The sequence below is a fragment of the Girardinichthys multiradiatus genome, chromosome X (assembly GCF_021462225.1).
Source record: "Girardinichthys multiradiatus isolate DD_20200921_A chromosome X, DD_fGirMul_XY1, whole genome shotgun sequence".
Taxonomy (NCBI): domain Eukaryota; kingdom Metazoa; phylum Chordata; class Actinopteri; order Cyprinodontiformes; family Goodeidae; genus Girardinichthys; species Girardinichthys multiradiatus.
Window position 1 is genome coordinate 12,453,204 of NC_061817.1, and position 22,514 is coordinate 12,475,717.

General features: G+C 41.9%; 2 protein-coding genes and 1 non-coding gene across 5 annotated transcripts in view; all 3 read left to right on the forward strand.

Annotated features, from left to right (window-relative positions):
- The window catches only part of LOC124862759 (low-density lipoprotein receptor-like), a 19,302-nt gene extending 11,032 nt beyond the window's left edge, over positions 1 to 8,270 (forward strand). For 2 of the 3 annotated variants that reach the window (XM_047356869.1, XM_047356870.1), the window contains 9 exons: positions 1 to 47; positions 134 to 252; positions 379 to 518; positions 654 to 795; positions 4,855 to 4,998; positions 5,088 to 5,372; positions 5,474 to 5,554; positions 5,661 to 5,824; positions 6,768 to 8,270. The exon at positions 1 to 47 is cut by the window's left edge and continues 181 nt beyond it. In XM_047356869.1, coding sequence (XP_047212825.1) covers positions 1 to 47; positions 134 to 252; positions 379 to 518; positions 654 to 795; positions 4,855 to 4,998; positions 5,088 to 5,372; positions 5,474 to 5,554; positions 5,661 to 5,824; positions 6,768 to 6,824 — 1,179 coding nt within the window. In that variant the 3' untranslated portion in view covers positions 6,825 to 8,270. Of the gene's footprint in view, positions 48 to 133; positions 253 to 378; positions 519 to 653; positions 796 to 3,321; positions 3,372 to 4,088; positions 4,143 to 4,854; positions 4,999 to 5,087; positions 5,373 to 5,473; positions 5,555 to 5,660; positions 5,825 to 6,767 lie in introns of those variants that run through there. The other variant, XR_007036997.1, reaches the window with a different exon arrangement.
- A 3,478-nt stretch (positions 8,271 to 11,748) lies between these two features.
- LOC124862761 (protein KRI1 homolog) lies at positions 11,749 to 22,318 on the forward strand. Its single transcript, XM_047356873.1, has 18 exons — positions 11,749 to 11,939; positions 12,069 to 12,145; positions 12,221 to 12,323; positions 12,398 to 12,500; positions 14,239 to 14,293; positions 14,374 to 14,423; positions 14,498 to 14,594; positions 14,673 to 14,750; positions 14,840 to 14,949; positions 15,037 to 15,265; positions 15,351 to 15,521; positions 16,448 to 16,520; positions 16,604 to 16,707; positions 16,802 to 16,964; positions 17,047 to 17,177; positions 21,326 to 21,390; positions 21,464 to 21,559; positions 21,638 to 22,318. Exons 1-18 carry the CDS (start codon positions 11,855 to 11,857, stop codon positions 22,089 to 22,091), a joined length of 2,244 nt encoding a protein of 747 aa, XP_047212829.1. The 5' UTR covers positions 11,749 to 11,854; the 3' UTR covers positions 22,092 to 22,318.
- LOC124863616 lies at positions 21,101 to 21,199 on the forward strand. Its single transcript, XR_007037172.1, has one exon. It is a non-coding gene; the product is annotated as a Z30 small nucleolar RNA (small nucleolar RNA).
- Positions 22,319 to 22,514: the final 196 nt, after the last annotated feature.

The following is a 22,514-nucleotide window of genomic DNA, read 5'->3' on the forward strand; positions in this document are numbered from 1 at the left end:
CAAGACTTATCAAAGCCTCGTGCCATTGTGGTGGACCCGCACAGCAAGTAGGTTTTCTTGTTTTTTAGGTTTGCACAATCTGCAACCGTCAGCATATTTAGTTGATTTCCCTTCTAATGTTTTCACCTTGCAGCTTCATCTACTGGACTGACTGGGGGAATCCTGCAAAGATTGAGAAGGGAGGCCTTAATGGAGTAGACCGCACTGCTTTGGTCACTGACAACATTGTGTGGCCTAATGGCATCACACTCGGTAAACTCACGTCCCATCTGGTTTTAGCTTGTTTATTTATTCATGTGTACATAATGTTAATGGTCTCTCAGGTTTTATCCAATAACCCTTTCCCTCTCTTCTTATCCATCTCCCACCGCAACCCAGATCTGCTGAACCAGCGCCTCTACTGGGTAGACTCTAAGCTGCACACGCTCTCCAGTATTGATGTACAAGGCGGTGGTCGGCGCACCCTGATCATCGACGAGGACAAGCTGGCTCACCCATTGGGACTCGCTGTGTTTGAGGTAGAAATTTACAAGCTAACAATATACAAATTCCTTTCAATTAAAGTCCCCCCAAAACATGATCACAAAAATATATCTCTGCACATTTCTTTCCACAATTTCCCAAACGTTCACAATTTGTTTTGGTTGTTCTAGGAAAGAGTGTTCTGGACAGATGTCAGTAATAGTGCCATCCTCAGTGCCAACAGGCTGACTGGTAGTGATATTGCACCAGTGGCAGAACATCTTTCATCCCCTGAGGACATCATTCTTTACCATAACCTCAAACAACCTGCTGGTAAGAGACTTATACAGTATCCCTGATAAGCTATAGCTATCACTGTACATGAAACTGAAAGCATTGCACTCTGCATTGGTAATACAGTGGACTGCAAAGTTGCTAGAAGTATCGTTCGTTCGTTCGTTCGTCGTCTTCCGCTTATCCAGGACCGGGTCGCGGGGGCAGCAGACTCAGCAGAGACGCCCAGACGTCCCTCTCTCCAGACACCTCCTCCAGTTCCTCCAGGGGGAGCCCAAGGCGTTCCCAGGCCAGCCGAGAGACATAGTCCCTCCAGCGTGTCCTGGGCCGTCCCCTGGGCCTCCTCCCGGTGGGACGTGCCTGGAACACCTCCCGAGGAAGGCGTCCAGGAGGCATCCGGTATAGATGCCCGAGCCACCTCAACTGGCTCCTCTCGATGTGGAGGAGCAGCGGCTCTACTCCGAGCCCCTCCCGGATGGCCGAGCTCCTCACCCTATCTCTAAGGGAGTGCCCGGCCACCCTACGGAGGAAGCTCATTTCAGCCGCTTGTATCCGTGATCTCGTTCTTTCGGTCATGACCCAAAGTTCATGGCCATAGGTGAGGGTAGGAACGTAGACCGACCAGTAAATTGAGAGCTTTGCTTTTCGGCTCAGCTCTCTCTTCACCACAATGGACCGGCACAGCGCCCCCATTACTGTGGCAGCTGCACCGATCCGTCTGTCGATCTCCCGCTCCATTCTTCCCTCACTCGTGAACAAGACCCCGAGATACTTAAACTCCTCCACTTGAGGCAGGAACTCCCCTCCAACCTGAAGAGGACAAGCCACCCTTTTCCGGTCGAGTACCATGGCCTCGGACTTGGAGGAGCTGATCCTCATCCCAGCCGCTTCACACTCGGCTGCGAACCGCCAAAGCGCATGCTGTAGGTCTTGGCTAGAGGGGGCCAGCAGGACCACGTCATCCGCAAAAAGAAGAGACGAAATCCACTGGTCCCCAAACCAGACCCCCTCCGGCCCTTGGCTGCGTCTAGAAATCCTGTCCATAAAAGTTATGAACAGGACCGGCGACAAAGGGCAGCCCTGCCGGAGTCCAACATGCACTGGGAACAGGTCCGACTTAGTGCCGGCAATGCGGACCAAACTTCTGCTCCGCTCGTACAGGGACCGGATGGCCCCTAATAAAGGGCCCCCGATTCCATACTCCTGGAGCACCCCCCACAGGGCATCACGAGGGACACAGTCGAATGCCTTCTCCAGGTCCACAAAACACATGTGAACCGGTTGGGCAAACTCCCATGAACCCTCGAGCACCCTGTAGAGGGTATAGAGCTGGTCCAGTGTTCCACGGCTGGGACGAAAACCACACTGTTCCTCCTGAAGCCGAGGTTCGACTATCGGTCGGACTCTCCTCTCCAATACCCTGGCGTAGGCCTTACCAGGGAGGCTGAGGAGTGTGATCCCCCTGTAGTTGGAACACACCCTCCGGTCCCCCTTCTTATAAAGGGGGACCACCACCCCAGTCTGCCAGTCCAGAGGCACTGTCCCCGACCGCCACGCAATGTTGAAGAGGCGTGTCAACCATGACAGCCCTACAACATCCAGAGACTTGAGGTACTCAGGGCGGATCTCATCCACCCCCGAAGCCTTGCCACCGCGGAGCTTTTTAACCACCTCGGTGACTTCAGCCTGGGTGATGAAAGAGTCCAACCCCGAGTCCCCAGCCTCTGTTTCCACCACGGAATGCGTGATGGCAGGATTGAGGAGATCCTCGAAGTACTCCTTCCACTGCCCGATAATGTCCTCAGTCGAGGTCAGCAGTCTCCCGCCCCCACTATAAACAGTGTTGGCAGAGCACTGCTTCCCCCTCCTGAGACGTCGGACGGTTTGCCAGAATCGCTTCGAGGCTAACCGGTAGTCCTTCTCCATGGCCTCACCGAACTCTTCCCAGGCCCGAGTTTTTGCCTCTGCCACAGCCCGGGCCGCAGCACGCTTGGCCTCACGGTACCCGTCAGCCTCCTCAGGAGTCCCACAAGCCAACCACAGCCGATAGGACTCCTTCTTCAGCTTAACAGCATCCCTTACTGCCGGTGTCCACCACCGGGTTCTGGGATTGCCGCCACGACAGGCACCGCAGACCTTACGGCCGCAGCTATGGGCAGCAGCATCGACAATAGATGCAGAGAACATGGTCCACTCTGACTCTATGTCTCCAACATCCCCCGGGATCTGGTCGAAGCTCTCCCGGAGGTGGGAATTGAATACATCCCTGGCCGAGGGCTCCGCCAGGCGTTCCCAGCAGACCCTCACTATGCGCTTGGGCCTGCCGAGTCTGTCCGGCTTTCTCCTCCTCCAGCGGATCCAACTCACCACCAGGTGTACAGTGATGAAGTATCGTGTTTTGGCTAATTTTGTTCAATTCAAAGCGATAAAATATTGAATAGATGTGATATCAAGGATTAAATTATTTGCTGAGGCACAGCATAATGTCTTGGAAAAATATTTATTTACGTGTAAAATCTAAATTGTAAAGAGTAAACTGATGCAAACCCATCCTTTTCTTCATAGCTCAATTAACATGGTGGACTTGCAGTGTCACTGAGTATTCACACCTCCCTACGTTTTCATTTTTTTACATTATTAGCATTATTAGCCTTATTCTGAAACTGATTTGAGCACCTTTCTTTTTGGACAAATATACAAAGTATATTTTAAAAGTATGCACACCCTTTACTATGTCACTAGTCATCCTTGAAATGCTTCTGCAACTTGATTGGAGGCCACATCTTATACGTTGATTTAACTGAACATGATTTGGAATAGAAAACAATTGTCTATATAAGATCCCACTGAGCAGAAACACATAATGACATCAAAGGAAGCCTCTGACACCTAAGATCGGATTGTGTCCAAACAGAAATGTAGGGAAAAATAGAAAAATATATCGGCAGCATTGAATATCTTGATAGCCACTATAGTCTCCATTATTCTGAAAAAGTAGACGTTTGGAACCATCAGGATCCCTAGCTCTGGCTGCCTGAACAAACTGTAATCAGTGAAGAAGTAGCTTGGTCAGTAAGGGTGCCCAAAAAGCCTATTACCACTAAAGGTGGAGCTCCAGTGTTTCCTTGTGGCGATAGGAGAATGATCCAAAAAGTCAATCATTGTTAAAGCCCTCCACCAGTAAGGCCTTCATGTTGGAGTGACCAGAATGACATGGGAGTCTGAGATTTTGAGAATCATGGAAGTGGCAGCATTATGCTGTGGGGAAGATTTCCCGCGACAGAAACTGCTGAGCAATAAGTCTGTATAGTGAGTAAGATGAAAACAGCCAAACATGGAGATTATTTCAGAAAACCTACTCTACAGTACTCGGAAATCTGACTAAGGTGACAATTCATCTTTCAACTCACTAATGCTCTGAAAGCACTGAATGCACACAGTCAAGATAACAGAGGAGGGCTTTGGAAAGAGCTTAGAAATGCTATTCTGCAGACATTGCCCATTAAGATTGAGTGAGCTTGAGAAGTTCAGTAGAGAAGAATGGTGGAAATTATCCCAAAACAGGTGTACAGCTCATAGAAACATGCCCAAGAAGACTTGCAATTGTCATTCTGGCCAAACTTGCTCCAATGAAATATTTAGCAATTTGTGTGAATACTTATTATTTTTAAATGTTTGTATAATTTACAAAAATGGCTGAAAACATGTTTTCACTATTTCAATTTGAGTTAACTTATGTTGATATTTTAAAGAAAACCATTTGTAAGCCAGTTTTAGAAGAAGACTGTTACGTTTTAAAAACCATTTACAAAGCAAAGAAGTATAATCCTTTTTGGTGGCATTGTAAGTGGCTGAAAAGGGATAGAGTTGAAAAACAGACTATTTCACATCCCTGGTGCTGACAGATTGATTTTGGTGTCACTGATAGGGCTAAGCCAGTTTCCCCTTTGTTTTGTGCTTGATTAGCTCTGGTTGTGACTGGATTTATAGTACAACTGTTAGTTAAAAGCATTCAAGGTACCCAACTCAGAGAATAATAATCATACCTTCCATCTGTAAAACAGCTGAACTAAAGATGCATCCCATTTTCTGTTGCAGGAAGGGACTGGTGTCAGGTGTTCAACGGCAGCTGTGAATTCATGTGCCTAGCTGCCCCAAAAATAGGCACACATCCCCCAAAATATACCTGTGTGTGTCCAGATAGTATGACGCTAGCAGGGGATAGGAGGACATGTGTGCCTGGTGGGTAAATCATCACAGAAGGTTCTTTAATATTTGTCAGATAATATATTAAATGCTCCTTTCTTCTTCTGTTTTCTCTACTCTACCAGCTGTTCCAACTCCTACACCTTCTTTAAAGTCTGAAACCTCAACTACCCACCCCCCAGTTGTGCCTACAACACCATCAGAGACCACGCCAAAGATAACACAGAAGCCCCAGGTCTACACTACTACAACAGTGCCTGCCATAATCACCAGCACAGTCACAAAGCCACTTAGGCGTACCACTAGGCCTACGGACAGGACCAGCACATCTTTACCAAAGAAATCCTCGTCTCAGCCAGAAAAGCCTACAATCTTGAAGACCACCACAGTTGCTACTGTCACAGCTCCAGGCAAGTTGGCAAAGTAGCAGTTCTGCATAGATTTATTTCTGTTTTTATAGATTGCTTTGCTCTATGGATTGATAACATTACTGTGTTAATCCCATCCTCAGACGTTCCACCAAAAGTAGTTGCAGCTTTACCCAAAACTACCTCCAACACTGCAAAAGCTCTTTACTTTGTCCTACCTCTGGGTATATTTTGCCACGTTTTGCTCTTACTCACATATCAAATATTATCAATTACAACTGTCAGAGGTCTTTTCTCATCTTTCACTTTTGTTTTCTTCCTCTCGAACAGCGATCATTTGTCTGGTGGCTGTTGGGGGTGTGCTGCTATGGAGATACTATAGACTCCAAAACACCAACACAATTCACTTTCACAACCCTGTCTATCAGAAAACCACTGAGGACCAGGTGCATATTTGGAGGACCCAAAGCCTTGATGGTTACACTTACCCTAAAGTAAGTTTGAAAGGGTGCTTTAAGGTGCAGAAAGTATTCAACATATTTGAAGTTTTTCACAGATTGTCACATTACCATCACATTGTTCAATGCATTATATTTAGGATTTGTGTGACAATTTACCAACACAAAGTAGAAGATTATCCACCAAGACTTTTGGAGCATGTCTCAGCCTGCTTTGCACATAGAGCTTAAGAGTTTTGACCATTCTTCTTTACATAATAGTTTAAACTCAGGCAGATTGGATGGAGAACATCTGTTAACATGAGTTTTCAAGTCTTGCCATAGATTCTGAGGTGGACATAGGACTGGTCGAAACCATTTCTTTATTTCACGTGTCCTGTCTTCACATTTAAGGCATACCATACGGAGAGGCTGGTTGCCTACATGTGCCAGAGCAGTTTTTCTGTAGAAAAAGGATGTGTCAAGATGGTACCCTAATTGTGTGATTGACTTTACCTACCAAAATGGCATCTGGCTTAAAAGTAGACAGAGCACATTAATGGAGTAGGAACCGCTGTTTGCATGACATTCAACCCTTTGGATTATGTGTAATGGGTGCGTGGGTGGATAGATTATTTAATTTCCCTTTGGGATTAATAAAGTATTTTTGAATTTGAATTGAATTGAATGAATTGTTGTTGTGTGAATCTGTGAGTTAGTATGTTTAAAGTAAATGCAATCCATGCTTTTTTATTTTTATTTGTAAAACAGGTTGAAAGCAGGTTGATCATCATTTTCCAGCCACTTCACCATACTGCAATACATTTTGTTGGTCTATCACATAAAATCGTGTTAAAATGCATTGAAGTTTATGGTTGTAACATGCAAATTGTGAAAAGGTTCCAAGGATTGGATTGTGATTATTTGCAAGGCCACATGAGCAACACCCATCTGGGTCAATAATGTCTAACATCCTATTTACTCTCTTTAATTTCATCAGAGACAAATTGTGAGCTTGGACGAAGAGGGAGACAATCCAACCTTCACTGAAAACTGAAAAAAAAAAAGGACAACATGGGAAAAAATGCATCATTGATCGCCGGCATTAAGAGGCCTTCAGCATTCTTTTGGTTTTATTACCTCACGCAGTGCACATGCAAAGCTTGCGTCTGACAGCCTTAAACCACTATAACCTCACTAAAGAACAAGGGCTTTACTGTGAAAAGAACACCAGAGTATACATTGCATTTTATTATATGTTCTGTTGACATCTAAGGTTTGTCACCAAAAACAAGCCAGATGATAGGTGATTTTTTTCCCAATACATTTGAACTGTGATCCTGGTGGTTAATCTGGGGTAAAGGGTTTTTTTTATGCCCAGAGTATTTTTATCTTTCTCTGGATTCTTGTAATGTTCAATGCGACTTCCTAATGTTTTGTTTAAGCTAGTGGTGAGGATACAGTTAGTGAGAAACATATTCATATTTGTCCAATAGGAATAAAGAAGCTTTTAATGGAGATTTATTACATTACAGAACTCTACCGGCAGGGTTTTATTTGACCTCTAACTGCAACTATCAGCTCATTGTTTGGTGCTGCATGCAGTAACATTATAGATACCACACAGCCTGTTGAACCTTTCCTGTTACTTCCATCAAACAGTAAGTTATGCATGCACCAAGTCAACCACTGAGACCTTAGTATGTCCCCCTCACGACAAGTGCCTTATTTTATGTTGTACAGCAGCAACTCTTTCAGTTCCTGTGCAAAAGCATTGTCCTCACTCAGGCCACTTCTATAAGTTCTTTAAGTCCTGGTTACACTTCACACATTTAGAAGAAACTTCAAATCCAAGTGCTGCATGCTTTGTGCAGTTTTGTGTGGTTCTCTCCATCATCCCCTTATGTCTCCAGTAGGAAACCTCCACTGCTGATTTGTGATCAGAAGTCTGTGGAGTGGACATCCACCTTTAACATTTAACATTCCGCAAAGGTGGGAGGGCTTCGATGCAGCCATGTGGGACCAACGGTACTGAGGCTAATGCCGTCACGTGTATATTTATGTGCTCCCTCAGGGCTGCTTTGTCTTATACCAGCATTCCTGATGAAGGAATGCCATGTGCATTTATGTGGTCAAGAAAATGAAGATATCAGTTTATAATTTTGTATTGCAGCAAATCTGTGCCTTTTAATGTCTCATTGTGTTCATGTTGGTGCTATAGAACTCAGAGTTTCTGTTATAAAGCTGCTCATCAGCTGGAGTACACCTGCCCATTGGTTCTGCTGCAGTGACATGGCTTTATTGTGGTTTCAGACAGAGAAGCATAGACCTAACTGAAGTCGTTTTCTGTTCAATGAATAACCATAGTTTGTAAATATGTTCAGAACTGTACATTTTTGTCCTCTACATACGTCTTCATGTATGTTGCTGATGTTTTAGCGTTTAAAGATGTTCTGTAAATAAAGAAACAATTCTATTTATTAAAGAATCAGCTTTGTCTGGGGTCTGTTTCTGGAAAGCTTTTTATTTTGACTTCAGTATTTAGTAAACCCAATTCTGCTCTCAAAGCTCCTTTATGACTTCTGGCTTTAAGATGTTTTACATGCGGGCCTAAAGGTTACATTTTGGTTTCATCTGGCCAGGGCACCTTCATCCACATGTTGTCCACCACATGGCTTGTGGCAAACTGCAACTGGGACTTCAAGGTATTTTTTCCACAATGACATCTTGCTTTGCTAGTCTTCCATAAAGGCAGAGCTGTCTTGTGAGCAGATTCTCTCTCTCTGCTTCTCCTCCAGAGATATTTTGACCCTCTGCTGCTTCTCTGATTAATTCTCGCTTTGCCCAGCTCTCTTCATCAGTTTAGGAGGATTGTTATGTCTTAGTAATGTTGCTGATGTGCCATTCTCCTAGGTCACTGGTCACTAGGTGACTTCTGAGGAGACTTTGTTACACTGGATTCTATTTTGTGTTTTCACAGTAATGTGGTGTATGTTTTGTAAATATTAAAAACCATGTATCCATTTCCTTCCACTTCACAAATACTACTACTTTGTGTTGGTCTTTCACATAAAATCAAAACAAATTACACTGACGTTTGTGGCTGTAACGTGACAAAACGGGAGGAAGTTCATGGGTTATTATTACTTGTGCAACACTGTGGGTGTACAAAATGTCCAGTTTGAGAGAAAACACTTTCTCCGACATTCCTTTACACATGGAGCAAATCCATTCATCCCACCCCTCACTGTGCGGTTATCCGGGCCATGCAGTCACAACTTGAAATGTGAGAAAGAGATTTTTTTTTGGAGGGGGTTACTGGAGCTCTTCCATAGAGAGAAAACACTTTCCTAGAAGAGTCTCAGGTCACAGCAAAAACAAGACCTTGTTTTGGTTTAGTTTATTTTAACCACATAGGTAAAAAAACACAAAGCAATAAATCTGTGGTAATTTTATCATGATTTTTATTTTGTGCAAACACAGACTTTCTGTCCCAGCTTTCAAATCGAAGTGCTGAAAACTCAAATTTTAATACTTTACAGTATGAACTGGTAGAGCCTTCTGTTTTTTACAAGTTATTTAAAGTAAGAGAGGAGCACAGTCTGAGCGGATCTGCGTTTGGATCTTAACTTTTTGTAAATGTTCATTTGTACTTAAAGCACAAATGGTTCCCGTTCATTTGTGTTGTTGAGAAATTCAACAGTGACTTTACCTTCGGCTGATCACATAAAATCCAAGCACACCAGACCAAAAGAAAAATGCTTTTGTGGCTGCTTTATTGGTAAAGTGACTAAAACTGGCATTTCTGTGAGTCAAACCCACTTAGATGGCACAAATGTCAAGAACAAAGTTCAAGGCTGAGGGAGAGAGAAAGTATTGAACTGATAAAAGGAGTAAAAAGACACATCTCAAACACACAGAGAATAAAACGGCAGACTTTGAGGCCTATCTTGGAGGAAAATATGAGCTAATATGGTCAGTTTAGGATGCCATGTATCAGCATGAACCACTGCTGATTTCAATCTGATAGAAGGTTGTTCTCGGAGAACAAAATATTTAATCAGAATGCTCGAAATCCAAACATTTTAAATACAACAATAACTTTGTAGTTACATTTTGTGACATTTTTTGGTTTTGTGAACAGAACATCCCTGTATTAGAACACCTAATCAAGTGTTTCTTTGGTGCTGTGTATTTTAATTTTAGGGACCTTTGTCATGTTGCAACCACAAACTTCACAATATTTTATTGGGATCTTATATGATAGACCAAAACGACTTTGAGCATAATTGTGAAGTGGAAAAAAAAGACTCCACTAAGTTGATTCTGCTGAAGGAAACCACCCCCACAGCATTATGCTGTGTTCACATCTGAAGGCAACTGGTTGTACTGGATTTGTTTAAGGGTATTTCAGTAAAGGGGGTCAATACAAATGTACACCACACTTTTCAGATCTTTATTTGGGAAATTGTTTTGAAAACCATTTCAATTTACACGTCTTAACTATGCACTACTTTGTGTCCGTCTACTACATAAAATTCTAATAAAACACATAAAAGTTTGAGGCTGTAACGAGAGAAAATGTGAAACAGTTCAAGGGGTATGAATAGTTTTTCACCTGTATGTTTTGCATTCTGGGTCTCTTAGCACGTGTCATCTCCTCACTGGAGAGAAAGTGACATCCCTGCTCACCTGATCCCCGTGGTAAACAACAGCACTCAGCTGGGTTGACCAGTTCCTGGAGATTCACTGACCTTTGGACACATTTTGTTTTGTTGGAGAGAGACCACCCACGGTAATAATCCAACCTCTGCTGACCAAATGTTCTACTAACACTGGTAGTGAAAGGTTTCCCAACTGTACAAGACGACCCACTGTGCACATTCCTCTAACATTTTTCCTTTTGTGTTGACTTTGAAAGTGCACTTAAAATAGATTTGTGGGAAATTTGTAACATTTGAATGCTTACCACTTTAAAAGTACTAAAAACATTTATAAGTACAAAACATATGACAAAAGAAAACCCATTTGTCATTTACACTGATAAAATGATAAATTCCTGCCTTTTGGGTTGTTTAGCACTTTATTAAGACTAAACTACCCCTGCTTTGCCAGGGTGAATGGCTTCTCGTAGAGCAATATTTAGTTCTTTCACCGATTATTTTTCTGATAAATCTCCAGAATTTTACCAGACCTATTAAACTATTACTTTTAACAGTGTTATGTTGAAGCCATAGTCATAATTAAAGGTACGCTTCTATTAGTCTTAGGAAGGACTAAAACAAGTTTTCCAAATGAATACAACCATACATCATCCTATTTCCTGATAAATATTGCCTACCATGTTGATCAGAAACATGCTCACAGTCTTATTCCTGAATAGTGCTTGTGGCAACTGACAATTGATTTAAGAAAATATTTCCATCCAAAAGATATTATATGCCCCAATTATTTAAGTTGCCATATTTAAGTATGACATTTGGATAATTTTCATATGTTGTTGATAGTTTTTTATAATCTTTATAATTAATAGAAATTAATGCTCGAAAAGATTGTGAGTAATTCATCTACATGTGTTTCACTTAGTGAATTCAGTTACTGCAATAAATGATGTTTTTAATAATATTCAAATGTACTGAATGGGCATGCATATAGTTTCTGTGTAAATATAATGACTATTAAGAATTTTGAAATACAAGAAGAAAATATGTAAAAAACAAACTAGCTAAGTTTAGTTATAGCTGTAATTAAATGAAATTAGGTGGTTTGGAAAATGTTCAGTTTTACACGTTTTTGTTGGTTTTATTATAATCTTTGGTGAGCTCTATTATTGGAAATTAATAAGAATATTATTCACCATAAATACAACTTATCAAAATTAGTTGGAGACGAAGTTGCCACTCCCAAAATGGCCGACGCTCTTCCTCTAAAGAAACATGAACCAATGTTATAGCGCCCTCTGCTGAATACTATTTATGAATTTGTGCTTCAAAACGGAAACAGCGTGGTTTAACTTGTAACGTGCTTGTTTTCGCAGCTGTTGTTGCTTGTCTCAATTAATGTCTACACCACACTGTCATTAAAAACATGCCAGGCAGGTCGGAACTAAAAATTAATACTCAGTTCGCGCAGAAATACGACAGGTACCGACAGAAAGAGGAGCTGCAGAAGCGTAAGTGTGCTAAGAGGCTAACCACCCAACGTGGGTTAGAAAGTGCCGTTGGCTATAAAGTTGTTGTTCTCTCCGGGAAATGTGCTAATTAATGATGCGATGTGTGTGTTTTCTGTTTGTTTTATACAGTGAAGGACCGTTTCGGAGACCGAGCCGATGACAGCGACTCTCATTCCTCTGAGTCCAGCTCTGACGACAGTGAAGTGGTTAGCATCTGCAGCTAAAATGCTCCATTTAATGTGTTCATGACAAGATGCTTGACTTTTACCTGTTCCTTTCAGGAGCTGGACCCTGCTGTAGAGAGGGATTTTTACAGAACCCTGTCCCTGTTGAAGAAGAGAGACCCGAAGATCTATGAGAAAGATGCCAGGTTCTATTCAGAAGGTGATTAGAAGTGACCTCCATCAGGCTCAGCCATCGTTTACATCGTCAGCTGATTTGATCTTTTTTGCTTTTAGATGCATCCCAAAATGATGACATTCCCTCAACGTCAAAACAAGCCAAAGTGAAACCCATGTACCTGAAGGACTATGAGCGTAAAGTCATTCTGGAAAAGGAAGGGTGAGTGGATCACATGTAGATGTCAGGGTCTGTGCTTAAAAGGTACAACTAGGACCTATAGGAAGGAAAATATGTTTATTTTGCTCTGAAAATCATGTTATGGAAGTGTGGTGTTCATTTATTCAGTGGAGAAAGTTCCCATGTTTAGTAATAAGTGTTTATAACAAAATAATTGGTGGCACATTTATTGATACTCCTAACAACTCCTGATACTCCTCATACCCGGTGTTGAGTACAGCAGAAGATCAGTGATGCTGTTGGGCCTGTTTCTCTTCCAACAGCCCAGGGAACCTTGTTGGAGGTATAGCATCATGAACTGAAGATTTTACAAAAACCTGATCTGTTGAACAATTTTCCCAAATCACCAAAGTAATGGTTCATCAGACACAAAATCAACCACATTCCATGGTCCTCAAAGGCCACCGGACCTAAATCCACTGGAAAACCTGTGGGGGTGAGCTGAGGAAAAGAGAGCATCTTAGGACTCTGGATGATCTTGACAGATTTAGCAAACAGCCTAAGCTCCCTCTCTGTATGCTTCAGCCTTGTAAAATGTTACAGGTCTAGACAAAGCCCTGTCCTGTTTGCTAAAGGGGATTGTACAAAGTATTGCCAGCAGGGGTAGAAATAATTTTGGTATCAGTTAATTTATTCAAAACGATTATTCATCATCAAAATTGTCCTTGTGAGATCGAGGTACTGCAATAAAATATGAATAGATTTTACGGCTTGTTACACATTTTAACAAGGGGTCATGTGGGTCCGGCACAGAAGGTGATTAAAGGATAATGTCTATAGATGAACCTTACAAGGAGAACCAGAATCTTAATCACTGTGGTGTTGAGGCAGGGGTCTCCAAGTCCAGTCCTCAGGGGCTGGTGTCCTTCAACATTTTCATACATCCCAGGTCCACAACACCTGAATCAAATGTTTGGATTACAGGATTATTGACTGCTTAATTATTTATTCTATTATATTCAGTTGATTTAATAAAAGTCTAGAATCATGTGGATACAAGGAGAAAATACAGCTTTATTTCAGACAGTAAGGTTTACTGTCTTACACCTGGTCCTGTCCTTCTGTGTTTAACCCTGTCTCTCTCCTAGACATATCTACTGGCTGAGCTTCTACTGTGACTAACTGTATGTGCTCTCTTTCATACTCTAGACTTGAAAACTGGCTCAGAGTTCATCTGCTTAGCTGTTTTTCTCTCCTAGAGCCTCTAAAGAAGCAACAACCATTAATGTTTCACCTTTCATTCCCATAGAAAGTACTCCTGGACCAGTGCTTCTGTGTTCTTTTTCTGTCTCTGCTCTGTTCTCTCTGGCCGCTCACACTGAGCCTGGTTCTGCTGGAGGTTTCTTCCTGTTAAAAGGGAGTTTTTCCTCTCCACTGTCGCTACTTGCATGCTCAGTATGAGGGATTGCTGCAAAGTCAATGCAAGCAACTGTCCGCTGTCTCTACATGCTCATCCAGGAGGAGTGAATGCTACAAGTCACTGACTCGATGCAATCTGCTGGGTTTCCTTAGATAGAAATTTTTTTTTTACCTATTTGAATAATAAACTGAATCTGGCTGTACTGTGTAATAGCTAGGATTAATTGGAATGTATGAACCTGACCTGAAATTTGTATGATTCGCTTAAATCAACGTTGTAGTGCCTTGAGACGACGTGTGTTGTAAACCGGCTCTATATAAATAAAACTGAATACAATTGAATTTATTTTTCTTACTGCAGCAAATATGAAGACGATGATGACAGCAATGATGAGGAAGCAGCCAAAAGAAGAGAGGTGTGCAAACAATTCTGAAAGAATTATAATGCTTTTTATCAAAAGTGGTGTTTGATTAAACAGCGTTGTCTTCCTGTTAGAGGGCAGCCTCGCCAAGCTACATCCAAGAGCAGAGGCAGCTCAAAGAGAGGTAAGATCACACATCCTTTAAGTGTTACGGGTTCACACTTGGACACCGTTCACAGAAATCCAAACATCCTGCAGCTTCCGGAAGTTTGTTGAGGACAGCGACGATGAGAGCGCAGAGGAAGCTGGAGTGTCCAAGTTGCTCACCAGGAGGATCAAAACGAAAGAAGAGAAGGTCAGAAAACGCTCCCAGCTGTCGGTGTTGTTCATCTTTAAGCAGTGATCTACCAAAAACAATTTTCCTGTGTTTTAGGATAAGGAAGAGGCAGATTATTTGGACTGGCTCAAAGGCCAAGCAGAGCTGGAAGGTCTGGAGGAGGTGAAGGACATGGTGAGGTCCCTAAATTAAACTAGAATGTGGAGGGAATGTGATTTCTGCTTGGATAATTTGGAAATGAGAATCCATTTCTGTTGTAACAGAAATACTTGCGAGACTACTGGAACGACCCGGAGCTTGACATGAAGGAACAATTCCTCAGAGATTATGTGCTAAATAAGGGCTACCTGGATGAGGAGGAGGATGATGAACGGTGTGTTGCTGATGAGATCCCGTTTTCCTAAATGTTACTGAAATAACTGCAAACGTCTTTAACTGTAAGTTCTCCGGATCTGTTTAGGATCCCAACGTACGACGAGGTGGTCCAGGATGATGTGGAGGATTCTGAAGAAGAGGGCGAGAGTTTCCTGGAGCGTCAGGAGGACTTTGAGAGGAGCTACAACTTCCGCTTTGAAGAACCCGACGCACAGCAGATCAAGACTTACCCTCGAAACATCGCCACATCTGTACGCACCAAGGATGACCGGAGGAAACGCAAGAGGGAGGAAGTGAAAGAAAGGAAGCAAAAAGTGCGTGTTGCAGGAAAAGCTTCACTGAAATAACATTTTATCCACTTCTGAGCTCATGAAGCTCTTCTGTGACAACTGATTTCAGGAGAAAGAGCAGAAGCGGGAGCAGCTGAAGCAGCTGAAGAACCTGAAGAGGAATGAGATCATGGAGAAGCTGAAGAAGCTCCAGGAGCTGACGGGGAACGAGCAGCTAGCTTTCAGTCAGGCTGACCTGGATGGAGACTTTGACCCAAACCAGCACGACCAGCTCATGCAGGTCAGGAGATAAACTCTCGTCCTGTAGATAAAAGCACTCTAGTTTTACTGTTGTGGTCAACATCTAGACCTTTGCTCTGAGATGAAACTAAGCATCCTCAGGGATGGCTCGTCTGTTATAGTTTGGGGGAATTTCTTCCTGCTTTCATACTTAATCTATTCAATTGGGCTTCATATGTCAACATACAACAGTTCCTGTGTTCCCCATGGTTTTCCCTTCCTACCATACTTTAAAATATGCTCTGGCGTGATGAACAACAATCCATGAATATTCTCAGGAGTTGATGTGTTGCACTGACATACATGTCAGACTGGAAACATTCTCATTATTTCAAATTCTGCAGTCAAGATACGGTATTAAGTGAAATGTTTGAGTCTAACTTAACTAGTTCTGACTTGACTTGGCAAGTAAACCTGTTAACCGGGTGAAAAATAATCAATTATTCTTGATTAGGGTTTATGTGGGGGTGTGATTTCAAAGAAATGAAATCTAAATCCGTCGTCTCCAAACAGTTCAGAAACTTCCTCAAAGGTTTGTCGGCAACCTGGAGATCACCCTCTCACATTCACTCTGTTGTGCTGCTTTTGTGTAGAATCCAAATGAAACGGCTTTAGCAAGAGATTGTGAGAGATGCACCAGGATCCTGGCCTGATGATTCAGGCCACTGAACACACGACACCGAAGTGCTAACAGGATGCTCTAACGGAAACACTTTTTGGTGTGGAAGATGTCACAGAAGGAAGAAGACTCAGAGTTAGATATTTTCAGTATGAGTGAGGTGTTTCAAATGAAGTTGGGGAAACCTTTCTATGACATGTCAATACATGGCTGGTTCATTCAGGCTTTCTGAACTGCTGTGTTTTATTTTTATTTAAACAATAAGAAACTTGATGCTTTTCAGTTCATCTGAAACATTTTGTTTGCAGAAGTTCTTTGGAGATGAGTACTACGGTGAAGAGGAAGAGGAAAAGCCTCAGTTTGACGGTGATGAGCTGGAGGGTGAGCTGCTGCCTTTCATTTATTTCGAATGTAGCGAATCGGCTGCTTCGTCACGTTTTTGAAAAGTTATTGTGTGTTTTTAGAACACTGGAACTGGGACACCTGGACAGGAGAGGAACAGGAGGAGGAATATGATGAAGAGGAGTACCGTGTCTCTGGACCTCACTGTGAGGATGAAAATTTCATTGTGAGCCAACTCTTTTGTCCAAAGTAGAGTTTCTTTTTTTAAGCTGTTTAATGAAACAATTCAATCAACTTTAGACATCATGTTGTTGCTATAGATGGATGCAGACTACAACCCGAGCCTGCACAACGCCTCCAAGAAGAAGAAGAAAACTGAGAAGAAGAAGCTGAAGAAGGAGGATATGCCACAGATGGGCAAAAAGAAAAAGAAGTCTCACTTTGCTGAGGTTATCACCAAAACCAAGCCGGTGTTTGATCCTCGTAAGTATCAGGAACCATCCTGGACCCAGCTGGTCCTCATGCAGCTACAGTGCCTGACTGAGGGCTGTTCTTGTTGTTTCAGAGGAAAAAACCTTTGAGCAGTACTTGGATGAGTACTACAAGCTGGACTACGAGGACGTCATTGACGACCTTCCATGCAGGTTTCGCTACCGACAGGTTGTGCCCAACGACTTTGGCCTGACCACGGGCGAGGTGAGAAATGGAGCGCAGGAAGCTGTCAGCAAAACACGGTCCCTGCAGTCCTGAAAGTGAGCTGGGGCTGCAGCTGCATTTCTCTGCACAAAAAAAGCTAAGAGAGACAATAATTTGACTAAAACCATTGGGTTACTATTCAGAGTTTAGTGTGGATATCCTCTAATCCAAGCTCATAAACAACGCAGGCCAACTCCAGCTTTCATGAGGTTCTATGACCTGCTCCAGCACAGCTGAATTAATTCAATTCATTTTATTTATATAGCGCCAATTCACAACATATGTCTCAAGGCACTTCACAACAGTCAGGTACATGCATTCCAATTAATCCTAACCACTGAACTGTGCAGTCAGATTCAGTTATTTATTCAAATTGGATAAAAAGTTTTTCTGTCTAAGGAAACCCAGCAGATTGCATCGAGTCAGTGACTTGCAGCATTCACTCCTCCCAGATGAGCTTGTAGAGACAGTGGACAGTCACTGGCGTTGACTTTGAAGCAATCCCTCATACTGAGCATGCATGTAGCAACAGTGGAGAGGAAAAACTCCCTTTTAACAGCAAGAAACCTCCAGTAGAACCAGAACCAGGCTCAGTGTGAGCGGCCATCTGACACGACCGACTGGGGGTTTGAGAGAACAGAGCAGAGACACAAAGAGAACAAAGAAGCACTGATCCAGGAGTACTTTCTATGGGAAGGAAAAGTAAATGTTAATGGATGTAGCTCCTTTAGTTGTTTCATCTAGAAAGAAAGAACAGATAAACTCTGAGCCAGTTTTCAAGGTTAGAGTCTGAAAGAGAGCACATATAGTTAGTTACAGTAAAAGCTCAGTCAATTTCCATGTCTAGGAGAGAGAAAGGGTTAAACACTAAAAGACAGGGCTATGTGGATCATCTGTAGAGAGTGAGCATTAAGTTGTTGCCAGCAGAAGCTCGGACGATTCCCCTCTCCAGAAAGGTGTCACAGGCAGACACAAAGTCAGTCCAGGTGTTGCTTCTAGGAAGAGAAAAGAGAGAGAACAAAGATAAAAGCTGAAATAACAGCAAATAATGCAAAATTGGAGAGTAGTGTGAGAATGTAGCGAAGAGGGTGAAAGTGGTCGTTATGTCCTCCAGCAGCCTAAGCCTATAGCAGCATAACTACACAGATAGTTTCAGTTCAGATTATTTAATTAAACGGCACTTATTTACAACAATGTCGTCTCAAGGCACCTCACAAAGGGTCCCACTGATGGTCATTGTTATACTAAAAACCACAATGATTGGGATATCTCTCTCTGTCAGACTGATTATAACCATTGGAAAAGAGAAGGGGTCATACAGGTAGCAGAAATGGAGGGTGTGTTTGCACCTCAACCATAACTGAGCCGGTTTAGGCTAAACCTGACTCCCCCTTACTCCATCCAACAGGGAGGGAAGAACACAGAGGTAAAAAATAAGGAAGATAGCTCAGGATAACCTAAGCCAGTCTAACTATAAGCTTTATCAAAAAGGAAAGTTTTAAGTCTAGCCTTAAAAGTAGACAGGGTATCTGCCTCACGGACTAAAACTGGGAGCTGGTTCCACAGGAGAGGAGCCTGATAACTAAAGGATCTGCCTCCCATTCTAATTCTAGAGACTCTAGGAACAACCAGTAAACCTGCAGTCTGAGAACAAAGTGCTCTGTTAGAAACATATGGAACAATCAGATCTCTGATGTCACTCCTGGATAGGATATTTCTAATTTTGGCAATGTTCCAGAGGATAAAGAAGGAAATCCTAGAAACCTGTTTAATATGGGATTTAAATGACATATCCTTGTCAAAAATAACACCAAGGTTTTTTACTTTATTACCGGAGGTCAATTTAATACCATCCAGGTTAAGTGATTGACTAAGCAGTTTCTTTTTTAAAGACTCCGTTCCAAAGACGACAACTTCTGTCTTGTCTGAATTTAGAAGCAAAAGATTTAAAGTCATCCAAGTTTTTATATCTTCAAAACATGCTTGTAGTCTATCTAACTTGTTGGGCTCATCAGGATTTATGGATAAGTAAAGCTGAGTATCATCAGCGTAACAGTGAACATTTATCCTATGCTGCCTAATAATTTGACCTATTGGAAGCATATATATAGTAAAGAGAATTGGCCCAAGTACTGAACCCTGTGGTACTCCACAATTAACCCTGGAGTTTAAAGATGATTTATCATTTACATGAACAAACTGGAATCTGTCAGACAGATAAGATTTAAACTAGCCTAGCGCTGTTCCCCTGATCCCTACAGCATATTCCAGCCTTTTTAAGAGAATATTATGATCGACTGTATCAAATGCAGCACTGAGATCTAACAGAACCAGTACAGACACAAGTCCTTTATCTGAGGCCATAAGAATATCATTAGTGACTTTCAGCAGAGCTGTTTCAGTGCTATGATGAGCTCTGAAGCCTGACTGAAACTCTTCAAACAGGTCATTGCTGTATAAATGCTCACACATTTGATTAGCAACTATTTTCTCAAGAATTTTAGATAAGAATGGAAGATTGGATATAGGTCTGTAATTTATTAAATCATCTCGATCAAGCGAAGGTTTCTTAAGTAAAGGTTTAATTACAGCTAACTTAAAAGCTTATGGTACATATCCATTTACTAAAGATAGATTAATCATATCTAAAATGGGGCTGGTAATCAGAGGGAACACTTCCTTAAATAATTTGGTTGGGATTGGGTCTAACATACAAGTTGAAGGTTTAGATGAAGCTAATATTTCTGATAACTCAGGAAGCTCCACAGAATCAAAGCAGTCCAAACACAGATCAGGTTCTAGAGTTACTTCAATGTTGTTTCACTTGCTGAGGATGAAGTAATCATCTTCGGGAGTATGTCAAAGATTTTCTTTTTAATATAATCAATTTTATTTAAGAAGAATCCCATAAAGTCATGACTGCTGAGAGCTAAGGGAATGGATGGATCAACAGAGCTATGACTCTGTGTAAGTTTAGCAACTGTACTAAAGAGAAACCTAGGATTATTCTTGTTCTCTTCTATTAATGATGAGAAATAAGCTGTTCTAGCTTGGCGAAGTGTCTTTTTATACAACAGTAGGCTATTTTTCCAGATTAAGTAGGAATCCTCTAGGTGTGTAGAGTGCCATTTTCTCTCCAATTTTCTAACATTGTGCTTTAAAGTACGCAGCTCTGAATTAAACTATGGAGTCTGCCTCCAATGAATAATTACCTTCTTTTTCAAGGGGGCTGCATTGTCTAATGCACCACGCAATGATGAAGTAACACTATGAACAAGAGAATCAATTTGTGAAGGAAGGGGAAGAAACAAAATTATTACCTTCCACTGTGATTTTCTGTGATAATGAGGAAATTAAAAGTGGAACAGATTCTTTAAAGGTTGTTACAGCATCGCCTGATAATGATCTACTAATGAACTGTCCTCAAGTTCTGCATTTCATAGGTGTTGAACCAGAGGAGCATCTAAAGCATACCTCCACTAACATTTGGTTAATTTGGTTTGGGATCAGTGTGTTGAAATCACCCAACTGTCTTAATTGTTGACATGCTGGGAATGTAAAGAACCAGCAGATAGTCCTCCATCTTATTTATTCTACTCATGCAGCGCAATAATCTAGTACCACAGCCATTAAAAGAGACCCTCATGACGTTGCCACCTTTAAACGGTTTTCTTCCTTCTGAGGTTGAGTCAGATGGGACATTAGTCCAGATATTAGTAGGGGTGTATGTATATATTCTAGCCTGCATTGGGTAGAGAAAATTTGCGTTAAATTTAAACTCCTGCAACATGTTCTATCTTTGAAAATGGTATGAAGCTGAGTATTGATTCTACCTCAGAAACATGGTTTAAATGAATCATTAAAAGCTCAAAATAACTGAGCTGTAGATCAGCAGCTTTCAGAGATGTAATTCAGATTCCTGACTGCAGTGATGAGATCTGAGTAGACTGACCTGGTATTGCCTCCCTCTGGGGAGAGCTCTGACCAGGGAATGATCTCACTTCAATCTTCTCTCTGAGCAGACCATAATGTAATGAAATGAAGCTGCTACAAATCTGAACTACTTAAAGCAGATGAACATTCTTATCCGCACCAGTTGTGTGGAAAGAGTCAAAAAATACCTTTTTTTTTTTTTTTTTTTCCCTCAGGTCTTGAATGCCAACGACCAGGAGCTGAACCGCTGGTGCTCGCTGAGGAAAACGTGCATGTTCAGGTACTGACTGTGAAGTGGTTGAGATGTTTGTATTATTCAGGTTGTGCAGTAACAGCTGTCCTTGCTTTTTAAGGTCTGAGAAAGAGGAGCTGGGTGATCTGAAGAACTATAAATTGAAGGCACAGAATGTGAGGAAGAAGAAAGAAGTCCTGAGCTCTGTTTATTCTGAGTGAGTAGAACTCTAAGCAGCTGGACTCAATCACTGGTGTTGTTAGAAAGTGACTATTTATCTGATCCTGATCTGCAGGGAGGATAATGAAACACCAGAGGCTAAGGGCAAGCTGGGGAAGAAACGGCGAGATTGTCTGAGAAATGCAGAGAAGCAGAGCAAAGGAGCAGAAGAGACGATTCCAGCTCTTAACGAGGCTGTGGACAGCACAGAAGAAGGGGAGGAGATCCTGGTACCCAAGAAAAAGAAGAAGTTAGAAGAACAGACCCAGGATATATCTGAGGAGGCAGCAGATGAACCAAGAGAGAGGGAGAACAGGACTGAAAGGCCAGCGTGGTCCAAGAAGAAGCCCAGGAAGTCAGGTGGACGTCTCCAATCAGGAAACAAGAGAGTGAAAATAGGCGGCCGGGAGTTTAGCAGGCAGAGACTAAAGGCCTACGGCCTTAACCCAAAGAGATTGTACTTCAGACAGCTTGGCAGACAGAAACGGAAAGAGCAGGAGAAGAAGCTGAAGCAGAAGAACAAAGAGTGATAAAAGCTTTTATTGGACTGCGATCAGAGCTTACTGTACACTCTGGTTTTATACTCCAGAATGGGAATAAAACTTGTAGTTTGAAAAATGTTTTCTGAGAAGATCAATGTTTTGATTTAATAGAATTTAATTTTATGTCAGGTTTTTGTACATTAAACTGCTCTGCTGTGTTAGCATGGTTTTAATAGTTAAAATACAACTGTACTTAAAATCAGCTATGTTCTTCATTTGCTTCTGTCATCTTTTTATCGTGACCCAGACAAGTAAACATATTTTTTATTTTTTTTTGTACGTGGTCCAATCGGGCATGGGCTGGGTCCCAGAATCAAGACTTTTCCTCATACCAGTCCTACAATTTAGTCCTGTTGGTGAGTTATTAGAGAACGTCCTGGAGTTTATTTTACAGCTTTATGTAGCACAAGG